The sequence below is a fragment of the Marmota monax genome, unplaced genomic scaffold, assembly GCF_021218885.2.
Source record: "Marmota monax isolate L192 unplaced genomic scaffold, Marmota_monax_Labrador192_F-V1.1 WCK01_AAM20220418_F8-fsc02589, whole genome shotgun sequence".
NCBI classification, from domain to species: Eukaryota; Metazoa; Chordata; class Mammalia; order Rodentia; family Sciuridae; genus Marmota; species Marmota monax.
In genome coordinates, this window is record NW_026693523.1 from 1 (window position 1) to 12,308 (window position 12,308).

General features: G+C 55.1%; 1 protein-coding gene across 1 annotated transcript; it reads right to left on the reverse strand.

The window, feature by feature from the left end:
• Positions 1 to 130: 130 nt before the first annotated feature.
• On the reverse strand, positions 131 to 12,308 carry LOC124102271 (MICAL-like protein 2; the record flags this gene model as incomplete). The annotated part of the gene is given in 3 exon segments (XM_046458499.2): positions 131 to 272; positions 1,802 to 1,850; positions 11,999 to 12,308. Coding segments are annotated over 3 exon segments (334 nt in total), but the record flags the coding sequence as incomplete, so codon positions are not given.

Sequence of the window (12,308 nt, forward strand, 5' to 3'; positions counted from 1 at the left end):
ATGGCTACAGCATAAATGGATCTGGTGGCCCCAAGAAGGGCATCCCAAGGAGACCCAGGGAGAGCCCAGGCCCGACCAGGCCTTGGTCTCCTTCCTGCGGCCAGGCCCAGGCCAGGGGGCAGGGACTCACTGGGGGAGCGGCCGTGGAAATAGTTGTAGTACTGGGACACGTAGGTCAGGATGCTCAGCCGGTCAGGCACTTTCAGGGCCACCATGTCCTCAGCGTCCAGCAAGGCTGGGATCCCCAGCTGCTCCTCAGCCACACGGAAGGCCTGGAAGGTGGGCAGGGGTCAGCAGGAAGCAGGCCAAGAGAGCCCCTGTCCTTGGCCCCAGTCCACCCGGGAGCCAAGGCCCAAGCAAGGCAGGACACAGGCTTTGAGCCCAGAAAGCCCTGCCCGCCTGGGAGACCGGGGGCTCTGCCCGCCCACCTGGGTAAGGGACAAGGATTCCAGGTTCCTGAAGCTGCTCAAGGGAACCAGACTTGGTGGGCTCTGCTGGGGGACCTCACATCTTCCTGGAGCCTCCCCTGAGCGCCTTGTGGCCCCTCGGCCCTGTGACACCAGACCCTGTCCAGTCAGGGAGGAGCCTCTCTGTGGGCACGGCCAACACCCATCCGGGGCCTCCAGGGCCAAGAAGGGACACAAGAGCAGCCTGTGTCCTAGCAGCCTGAACCATGGGGAGGAGACATTTGAGGCTAAGAAACTGGACTGGGGAGGGCCGGGAAATGTGCATTGTAGAGCACCTGCAGCATACTGAACAGGGCCAATCTTAGCTTCAGTGCCACCCTGGCCGGCTCTGCAGCGTCCACTGCCTCCCTCCAGCAGACAACCCCCCAGGGGCTGTCCCCAAGCACCTGCTGACTGCCACCCCGAACTCCTGGGCTCACTTGGAAATCAAGTCCCCCAGGCGTGGCCGCAGGTGGCTCCCACCCCCAGGGCCAGCACCAACCCACCAAAGGTGGCCGCACAAAAGCTCCTCTGGGCTCACAGGCCTCACTTAGTCCAGGCTAGGGCCCCAGACAGGAGGGCTCTGTCTACCCTGATGATCCACCCACAGGCCCCAGACCCTGTCCCCGGCCGCCCTGTGTGGCAGGCTCCATCTGCCACTGCCTACACGACCCCCATGCGAACCCCAAACAGGGCGCCTGCCCCTCGCAGACCTGCTGCCCAGTGAGGGCGTCCTGCTGCCCTCAAACCCGAGGCTCCCATCTCCTCTGACCCCTCCTCCAAACAGGCCAGGATCCAGTCCCATCCGCGGCCACCACCATGGGCCATCCCTGCCCCTCCTTAGCAGCCCACAGGAGCAGCTCCCAGCTCGTCTCCCGGGGTCCCATCTGGCTGGGAGGGGAGGCCCAGGTCCTCCCCACACCCTGCTCGGCCTGTCCGCCCAGCCAGGCACCCTCCAGCTCAGGGCCTTTGCCCCTCTGGTCCCTTGCCTTGGGACGCCCTTCCTGCTGACCTCCACGAGGCCTACCCAGGACCACCAAGCCTGGCCCTCCCACAGTCTCCTGGGACCCCTCTCCATCTTGGGTGGCTGGACCAGGTCCCCTTCAGGGAAGGATGCTCCCTGGCCACTCCCTGCCCCCTGACCACCCTACTGAGGAAGAGAGAGGACCAGAGAGGTTGGGCTCCAAGATCAGAAGCCACTCCTGGAATGCCGGGTCACCCAGCGGAGGGCTGGCCACTGAGCTGGACAGCTATGTCGGGCCCTCAGGGGACCCGTGCAGCCAGGGGAAGACTGGCTGGGGTCAGGACCAGCTTTGAGGCTGGGCTGGGAGGGCAGGACAAGGTGGGGGACTCACCAGTTTGTTGTTCTCATATATGTTCTCCTTCCGGAGGGCACTGAAGTTTCTGGAAGATTGAAAAAAAAAAAAAAAAAACTCGTATCCAAAGCAGCTCAGAGTCCGGAGGGCAGGGGCCAGCGGGGCTTCCCCAGATGCAGAAGCCAAGGCCAGGAGAGGGGCAGGAACAGACAGGCTCCAGAGCAGAGAGAACTCGGGGCTGCAGGGGGCACCAAGCTGGGCTACCGGCCTGCTTTGGCCAGTGAAGCTACCCAGCACCTAAGATACTGCTGCCACCCCTCACCTGGGCAGACAGCCCAGGGTGGTCTTTACAGCTCAGCCTTCACCTCCAGTCCCTGGGGAGGCTGAGCCCTTTGCCACCACTCCTGCCCCAATCAGAGGTGGCAGAAGACAGGACCAGAGAGGCAAAGCCACCAGCCCGGGGCAGCCCAGCTAAAAACACAGCTCAGAATAAGGTTGCTTCCAATACCAAGTTCAGTGACATGGTGATATGGTGGGCCAGAGAGGACAATGTTCTCAAGGACAGAAAGATGGGGTGGACATGAGAGGTCCCAGGGCCAGGGACCGAGACAAGAGAGGGATGGAAAGTCAGGAGGCCAGGCCGCCACACTGCCCGCCTGTCAGTCCCATTATTTGCTCCTGTTTTCACGAGAGGGGTGCCGTTCTGTTCTCCACCAACACCTGCTCTCCCCACCCTCGCCTGTCCTACAGAGTGGACCCTGGGCATGTCTGCATCTCACAGATGAGGAAACTGGGCACAGAGAGGCTGCAGGACATGCTCAGATCACACAGCAGGAGGCGGGAGGTGGACCAAGCCACGGCTCCAGAGTCTAGGTGCTCCCTCTTCCAGGATGGAGTGGCGTGACCAAGTGCCCACCAGGCACTCCAACTCTTCCAGGGAGGGCAGACCCTCAGGAATGAGGCCATCAGAGCCCTTCCTGCCTCCTGGAGGCAAGGCCCTGGCCAGCCTGGACACAGGCACACCTCTGGCCAACTCCAGGACTGCACACGCCCTCCCCAACATGCCCAGGACCACACACCACAGCCCACCCCACGCCTGGGGGACACTCTGAGCCGGGGTGATCTGGTTAAACTGTGACCCGTCCAGTGGCTGTCAGTGACCACTGTCAGGAACTGCATTGTTCCAGAAGCCTCCTGGCACATGAGAGAGGCTCAGGCCCCACACCTGACCTGCAAGGCCTCCTCGCTGGGGCCCTCAGCTCCCCTGGCCCCAAGAAGACAAGAGCCGTGTAACAGCAAGGCTGGCAGGTCAGGTGGAGGAGAGGAGGCGCTGGTCACCTGGGGCCACCTGGCTGGGACAGCCTGTCTCCCAGCCCAGTCGGCAGCAGAGGTCAGGCCCTGCTAACCCTCAGAGAGCCAGGCTGTGCCCATTGTTCGGATGAGCAAGCGGGCCAGGCAGGCCGCGGGCCACCCACACCACAGGGTCCCAGCCAGCCATCAATCTGCCCAGCGCTGGAGAGGCCTCCAGCCCTTGTGGCGAGGACCACCCCCCAGGTGATGCGTCCCAGATGTCAAGACCACCCACGAGCACAGGGGCTTTCGGTGAGGAGACGGCTGGACAGATGACAGCAGGAGGGGGGGTTTCGGCACCTGCAAGGCTGGGTGGCCTCTGTCCAGTCTGCCTGGGCACTGTCCACGGGGTCCATCCCCACCCAGTGGGCCCCAAGCATGTCCAGGAGCATGTGGGTGGAGGCCCAGCTCCCCAGGTCCACCCTGCCCGCTTCTCTTCAGCATCTGGGGACAGAAGCCCGGTCCCCCCTCCCCCCACATTCCCTTGGAAGTCAAGTCTTCTCCAGATCCCCAGGTCACTGCAAAGGGCAGGCCTGGAGTCCAGCACAGAGGCCACTCACTGTGGGGCAGGCGGGAGAACTATTTGTTTAGTCTCCAAACAAAGCAGGAGGCCACTAGCCTTCTGCATTTGCCTTCATCTACCAGGGCCCAGGCTCCCTCCTGCAGGGCCATCTTGTCTCCCCGACCCAGAGTGAGCGTCCACAGCTCCAGGCAGGTCAGGCACTCCAGGGTCCCTACGATGGGACTGGCACTCTGAGCAGGGCACAAGGCACAGGTCGGGCACAGGAGAACTGCTGACCCTCGGGACCACGTCCAGGCTGCTTCCTGCCTGTGTCTCACTGAGGCCTGAGCTCACTCTCTCAGCGCAAGTGCAGGTGGCGTCACCTTAGTCCCTAAGGGGCTGAACTGAGAGGCCAGTGCACTGGCGGAAACCCCCAGAGTGGGAACCCCACCCATCCCTCCAGGAAGTCCACATGGCCAGGACCCATGGGGAGGACACCTGACGTCACGAGCTGAATTGTTTCCTCCAAAAAAGTTATGTGGGCGTGCAAACCCCGGGGACATCCAAACACGACCTCACTTGGGGACAGCATCTTGACAAAGGTGGTCGCATCAACCCTCATCATTTAAAGTCAGGTTTTTCTGGTACCTGGACCCCAGGGCCAGGTATACAGCTGGTGCTCTATTCATGCTTGCTGATGAAGGAATCCACTCGTGTCTGCAGAGTAGGGGTTCCACGGCCATCGTCGGTTCTTTGAACACTGGCAGGACAGATGAGTCCGCGGGGCCTACAGTGGCCAGTCACGCGTGTCTGCCAACTACGCCCAGTGTGTGCCCAGCCTGGCCAGATCAAGGCACAACCCTGCCTCCCGCAGGCCACCAAGGCCCCACAGAGTGTTAAGTTCAACCAGGGAAGGCGATGGCTCCCACTCCGGCACCCGAGGGCAGGGCTTCTGGGAATGTCAACCCCCTTTCCCGCTCCCAGATGGCGGGTCCCATGTTTCCCAGGACAAATGCAGCCACGCAGGGTGGACAGGGAGGGAAAGATCCCGGCTGTGTGTCTTCCAGAAACCTCCAGCACATCTGGAGTTAATCCTACCAGGATGGGGGCAGAGGGAGACAGACAGACAGACAGACGGAGAGGTCCCCACCTCGCGGGATCCAGAAACAAAAACCCAGAGAGACACCGAGACAAACAGCACTGGGCGGCAGCGGGGCTGGGCCTCAGGGCCAGCGCTGGCCAGGGCTGCCCCCAGGGGCGGGAGCCATTCTGAAGAGCCCGGGCAGGAAGGCAGCAGCAGGGGCTTGGGCAGCAGGCCCTCAGGCCTGGAACAGAAGGCCTCTGTCCCCAGGCAGCTTCCTGTGACCACAGGGCCTGTGTGGGAGGGGGAGGAGGTCACCCAGCCACGATAGCCACCCCCGCACGCCCACGCCCGGGAGGGAGAGAGGGCAGCCTCTCAAGCTTCCAGGCAGGGCCTCCCATGTGAGTGAGAGGCCTGGGGACCCTGCCACAGGCGAGTTAGAGCCTTGGGGACCCTGGGGGAGTCCCGCCAGACAGGGTGCTACCACCCAAGGGCTCTGCAAGGTTTGGTCAGTCACCCGCTGCTTCTGGCCTCAGCCACCGGCCTCCAGAGCTGGAGAGGCTTGGAGAATGTTCAGGCCACCCCGCCACATGACTGAGGCTGGGGAGGGGGTATCTGCACAACCCCAGGGCCCCCCAAGTTCTGAAAATGGACCCTGCGTCCTTGATCCCCAGAGGAGGGCTGTAGGGTTTCCTGACCACCGGAAGGGCCCCTGGGCAGGTGCGGGGTGGCTGCCCACTCCCTCCACCCAGCTCCCGCCTGCCTCAGAGAGCCCAAGGGTGGTTCCTGGTCAGGCCCAGAAGGGGAAGGGGTCCGGGGTCACCCTGCAGCACTGCCAGCCCTGACAGGTTCACTTCTCAGGCTTGGGGAGGGTGGGGCTGTTTGCTCTGGGTGGCTCTGGAGTCACCTGGCAGCTGGCAGCTGTGGCTCATGGTAGAAACAGACCCTGTCAGCACGCATCCTAGAGAGCTGCCTGCAGAGACTCTATAGCTCTGGGGCACTCGGGGCAGCTGACTGGGCAGGGAGCCGCCCCACTTGCCTGTTTCCGGATCCGCAAGTGGAGATTCACACACACCTTCCGGTGGGAGGAGCAGGGATACAGTTCAGGTGAACTCCCCCAACCTGCCGGGCATAACCAGGAGCCGGGTGCCCCACCTGGGCTGGCTCAGTGCCCTATACTTGCTCCCTCACAGCTGTTCTCCCCTGAGGGCCAAAGGAAACATGCTCAGCATGCAGCAGGAAGGACTGAGGTCAGACAAAAGGAAGGCCTTCCTGGTGGCAAAGCTAGGGATATGAAGCAGTCTGGCTGGGCACAATCAGGAGCCACTTGTCAAAAGAAACTAACTTTATTTTTAGAACCACACACGACAAACAAAATAGTCTCTCAGGAAAAACCCTCAGAGCCTCAACTGCCACCACCGGCTTTCCCCAAGCCTCTCTCTCCCACACAAGCTTCTCTCCACCTCCCACAATCCTCCTGCTCTTGAGGCCGATTGGCTGGGTCACGTGGGCGGAGCCAAAAAAGTCCCCCAATGAGCAGCTCCGTGGTCTGAAAGGGCAGGGAAACAGTCCAATGAGCATCACCGCAGAGGAGCCAATCAGCTAGATGTTGCTGGGGCCGAGGAGCCAATCAGCTAGATGTTGCTGGGGCCGCTGTGAGCCAATCATCAGCCAGCAGCTGGAAGTTGCTGCAGCTGGAAGTTTGCTGGGGCCCCTTTGGCTGTGGCTCTCAACATCTCCCCCTCTCTGTTTAAACAACAAGCATGTGGCTTAGGGACCGTGCCTGTTAGGCAGTCCAATTCAACATATGGTCCTTACCCGTCATCGGATGAACTGACCTCTAGGCGTCAGCCTCCTGTCTTAGGTTGGTACCACTGCAATTGGATCATACCCGTCACTGACTACCGGTCCAGCATACAGCCATACTTGTGGATAGGCCTTTGCACCTGTGGGGGGGTGAGGTTCTTTGCCTCACCTCTGTTGGCCCCCAAATTTTAGACCATCACTAGTAGAGGAGGATGCAAAATGCCATGACATTAAGCCAATTGAGGGCTCCTAAATTGTACCACCGGTGACACCATCAGCAAAAATACTCCAGCACTACCACAATTCGCTGTACCAACAGATAGTTCACAATGCATACAGGTGAGCTCACAATGTGTCCAGGCAAGTTCTGCAAGCAGTTCAGTGATGGCTATTGTAGAAGCTGTAGATTGGTTTTATCTTTCACTTCACCAGCACTGGGATGAAGATAGGAATTCTGGCAATAATGGCTAAAGAAAAAATTATGTAACATTACAGAAGGCACTAAAAGAAAACAATTTTCTTAACAATTTACATTATCTTTAAGAGAATTATTAAATATAATGAAAAGGAAAGGTAAAAGTAAATAAACAGATCTGTTAACCTTCTTTTTTGTTTACATATTAAAACAATCCTCAACAGTTGTTTACCCAATTTAAATTAAACCATATAAATCACGTGAAAAAAAAAATATTTGGATCCATTTTATCATGAGCGCTCATCATATATGATATATGGACATACGTACATTCAAACATATAACACAAAACACAAGTGTGCACACATAATATAATACATACAACACATAACATTATAGTAAAGGCCTTATAACTTTTTACAGGTGAAATCTCCATTGCAATGTTTAAAAACTCTATAGTCAAAAAATAGAACTGATCAGCAAAACATTAACCTAGGTCTGTATGAGCTCAAAAAACAAAATAGAACTTCATGATATGGCAAAGGGCAATAATAAAATAGATATTGAAAAAAGCATCCTGGTTCTGTTGCAGATGTAAGAATAGCCAAACTGGAGTTTTGGATATCAGTTGTTATGGATTTGAGCCAAATCATCTTCTTTTTGGTCTGTAGAAATCGCTTTAGTTAATCTTTCTGGAATCCAAATCGGCTGCTGTTCTCCCTGTGGAAACACATAAACAGACCCCCGACTCCAGACAATCACTGGGTCAGGACCTTGGTTAATCTCTCTGGAATCCAAATTGGCTGCTGTTCTCCCTGTGGAAACACACAAACAGACCCCCGACTCCAGACAATTACTGGGTCAGGACCTTTCCATTGTCCTGTTAGAATATCCTTCCAAAGTACCTTGGGCTTATGTACATTTTTTGGACACATATGCCTTTCCGCAGCACTAAGTCCTGATGAATCCAAATTTAAAAAGTTTAGAGTAAAAAGGGTTATTTTAAGTTTATCTTTGGGGAATATATACCCCTTCCCAATTCCTTCTTTTTGCTTTAATAAGTACATTTTAATAGTTTGATGAGCTCTTTCAACTATGCCTTGTCCCTGTGGATTGTATGGGATTCCTGTTATATGAGTAATGCCAAATGTTGAGCAAAATTGTTTAAAAGAGGTAGAAGTATAACCAGGGGCATTATCTGTTTTTAACTGTTTTGGAACACCCACAGTGGCAAAATTTTGTAAGCAATGAGCTATAACATCTTTAGTTTTTTCTCTGGCATGAAGGGAGCCCATCAAAAATCCAGAAGAAGTATCAACTGTAACATGCAAATATTTTAATTTTCCAAATTCTGGCAAGTGTGTGACGTCCATCTGCCAAATATGGTTAGGTATCAATCCTCTAGGATTGACTCCAAGATTAACTTGTGGTAAAAAGGTCACACAATTTTGACATTGTTTTATTATTTGTCTAGCTTGTTCCTTAGTTATTTTAAAACGCTTTTGTAAAGTATTAGCATTGACATGGAACTTTTTATGAAAATTTATAGCTTCTTCTAGTGTAGAGAAAATATGTATGTCATGTGTAGTTTTATCTGCTAAATCATTGCCCAAACTAAGGGCTCCAGGCAATCCTGTATGTGCCCTGATATGTCCTATAAAGAATGGATCTTTTCTGTCCCAGATTAGACTTTGTATAGTGGAAAGCAAAGAGAAAACAGTAGAAGAAGGGGAAATCCTACCAGCATCTTCAAGAGATACTATAGCATTAACTACATACTGACTATCAGAAAATAAATTAAATACAGAATCTTTAAACATCACAAAAGCTTGTAAAACTGCATTAAGCTCTACCTTTTGAGCTGATTGTTTGGGTACTAAAAATGTAAAAGTTTGATCAGGGGTAACTACTGCTGCTGTACCATTATTTGACCCATCAGTGAATATATTTGGAGCATTCATGATAGGTGTTTTTCTTGTCATTTTTGGAAAAATTACAGGATGCAATGACCAAAAAGACAATAAAGGATTAGATGGTAAGTGGTTATCAAATGAAACATTAGATTTGCACATGATTATTGCCCAAGTATTTAACTCATTAGCTAACTCATCAATTTGATTCATAGTATATGGAGTAATAATTTTATTGGGAGAAATTCCAAACACTCCCTTTGCTGCTTTTATTCCTTTGAGTATTAATTGTCCTACAGCCTCAGGATACCTAGTAAGAATAGTGTTAGGAGAATAAGATAAATGTATCCATAATAATGGACCTTCTTGCCAAAATACTCCTGTAGGAATATTTTTTGTTGGTAGTACAATAAATAATAAAGGCAAACTTATATCAATTCTATCCAAATGCATATTTTCCATATATGTTTCAATGATTTTTAATGCCTTTCTTGCTTCAGGCGTTAACATTCGGGGTGAATTTGGATCTGATGGACCTTTTAGGATATCAAATAAAGGTCCCAACTCTCCTGTTGGTATACCTAAATAAGGCCTTATCCAATTTATGTCTCCTAATAACTTTTGAAAGTCATTAAGTGATTTGAGTTGATCTACTCGTATTTGAATTTTTGGTGGACGGACCATGGTTGAGGATAATAGAACTCCTAAATAATTAATTGGAAAATTTAATTGTACTTTATCTATTGCTATCTCTAGATTATAATTTTTTAATAAGTTTGTAAGTGTGGCATAACATTCTAGCAATGTGTTTTTATCTTTGTGTGCTAATAATACATCATCCATATAGTGAAATATTTGTAGTTCAGGATTTTGATTTCTGTTTAAACAACAAGCATGTGGCTTAGGGACCGTGCCTGTTAGGCAGTCCAATTCAACACCTTCCTGCTACCAGAGGGTCTTCATGTAAGGAGAAGAAGACAGGAGTACTGGGGGCTGGGTCCCACCAGACCAAGGTCTCACCCGAACTCTGACTTCAGCGCTCCCCCAAGAACCTGTCCTTCACAAGTTGCCTCCTTTCCTGGTAGCTACTGGGGACAGAAAGATCAGCTTAGGGTTTCACTGTGCTTCGCCCCAGGCATCTCTGGCCCAGAGGCATGGCCAGGCAAGGCAGGAGACAGGCACAGGCATGTGCTCTCCCCTCTGGTGTCCCATTAGCCAATAGCCACCAACCCTGTTGTAACCCACGTCTGTGTAACAAAGAGCCACAAACTGAGGAGCGCACTTCCTCAGTCCAGGGGGCCAGAAGCCCAACCTCAAGGCCAGGCCAGGCCTGCTGGCTCCAGCACCCCTGGGCTCGTAGCCCCACCACGCCTTATCTGTCTCTTCGGCTCTTCCTCGGGCCCCCACTACATCCACAGCACCCCGGGTGTGCGCTCTTGCCCGTGAGGCTCCAGCTATGGCCAACATCCACCTCACAGGGCACCAAGCATAGGGGCTACCGCAGTAAATAAGAATACCCCCACCGCTGCAAGTGACAGACCAGTGGGGACAGACAGCAAGCAAGCCAGCAGTGCACAAGTCGCTGCACCCAGCCTCCTCTGCCTGTGGTGGCCTCCACTCTCTGAAGTCACTCTGAGCCTTGAGTCATTGGCCTGCTCACTGCTCGACTCTGGGACTAGGACGGCGGGGCTCACTGTATTTGGGGACTTTACACAATGCTGGGTACACCACGGGTGCTCAGCAGCCATCAGTTAAATGAATAGGTATGTGGTGTCTGCCTGTGCACATGCGTGTACATAATCACGTGCACACCTCTGTTCCATGTGGGCACTGTGTGCTGGGCCAGGGGCACAAGCACATCCAGCCTCTGACCCCAGAGAGCTGGGAGCAGAAGCTCTCCAGGGTCAGAAAAGCCCCAGATGCCCAGTGACACCCATCCAAGGCTGCAGGGCCAGCAAACGGTAGCCCATCTTCCCTCCACTTGAAGGCTTCAGGACTTGCCCCCTAGCCCATCTGGGCTGCCTGGGTGAGTCTCCAGCCAGCTTTACCCTGCAGCCTCCCCACTCCAGGTCCCTCTCCCAGCCACCATGCCCGTGGCCCACTGGCCATCAAAGCTCAGCCTCAGGCTCTCCACACCGTGGAAACATCTCCACCTCCAAGGGCAATGAGGCTCATGCCTGGGCAGGGAGCAGAGGCTGCAACGTGCCCCACAGAGATCCCCTGGGCAGCTCCACAAAAGTACATCACAACCTTGGGCAGGAGCCACAGCCTCTTGCTCAAGACTCCCAGCTTCCTGGGGAAAGCAAAGCTTGGTACAGGGGAAGAGCAGGGTGCCAGCCCTGGCTCAGCCTGTGTGCTGTGTGACCTGGCAAGGGCCCACCTCCCTCCGCCTCAGTTTCCCTGTGTGCACAGCAGGGAGCCTGAGGCTGGGTCCAGAAGGTGCTGCCTCTGGCCTCAGCCAGCCCCCAAGACCTCCCTGGCAAACACACCCGCACCCCAGTCCTGGTCCGGCCATTCAGCCAAAGAGCATTTGCTGAGTGAATAACTGATGGAACAGATTCAGCGAGGGCCAAGATCCAACAGCAAGGCAGGGCCAGACTCCCAGCCACCCATGCCAAGACCCTCCTGGGAGAGAGGGCCTGCCCACCTCCTGTAGTTCCCAGGAACAGGGACCCAGTCTCCTCATGTCCCCATCACCCCAGGATGCAGAGGCCTGCCAACAGGATGTGGGGTCTCAGGGCTTTCTGCTCTGATTGCCCCTCTGGGCAGTGATGCTGGAATGTATTCCCAGGAGCCTGAGCAGGCTGGGGACAGGGGCAGCACCTGCACTAGATGCCTGGAAGGGCCAGGGACTTGTTGCAGACCCCAGGGGAGTATCCAGTCCCAGAGGGCCCAAAGGGGTAGCTCTGCTGGGTCTTTCCCAGGGAGGGGGGTGGCAAATGGGGCCCAGGACACTGCCCTGAGTCACCACTGACTAAGCTGGCGGCTGTTCTGGCCGTGGCCCAGCTGCCCTTGATGGACGGCGCACTGAGGCCGCTGGGTGCAGCCTCGGAGGGGGTGGGCTGTGCTGTGGATGCCTGCCCTTCCCAGTCCCAGGTGGCCCATCTCCCGGGCATGCCCTTGAGTTCTGACTCCCCCCGCCTTGCCCCAGCCCAGGGCAAGCCTCACTCACATGAGGTCAGGTCTGTGGCGGTGCAGGATGGCGCAGAAGGCCAGGCCGTCACGGAACGACGTGGTCATGTTGGTGATGTTCACGTCGCGGTACCCCTCGCACTGCTGCCGGCACCACTGCTGCAGCGCTTTGATGGCGGCCATGCGGCCGGCGGGTGCTCCCCACGCGGGCTTGGCCCGCTCGGCCCGCCGGCGGAAACACACCGAGGGACGCGCGGACCGGCTGGCCCGCACGCAAGCAGCCGCAGGGATAAGGAGCCGTGGCCACCACCGTCGCCGCTGCCGGACCCTGAGCCTGCGCGCCGCCGCCT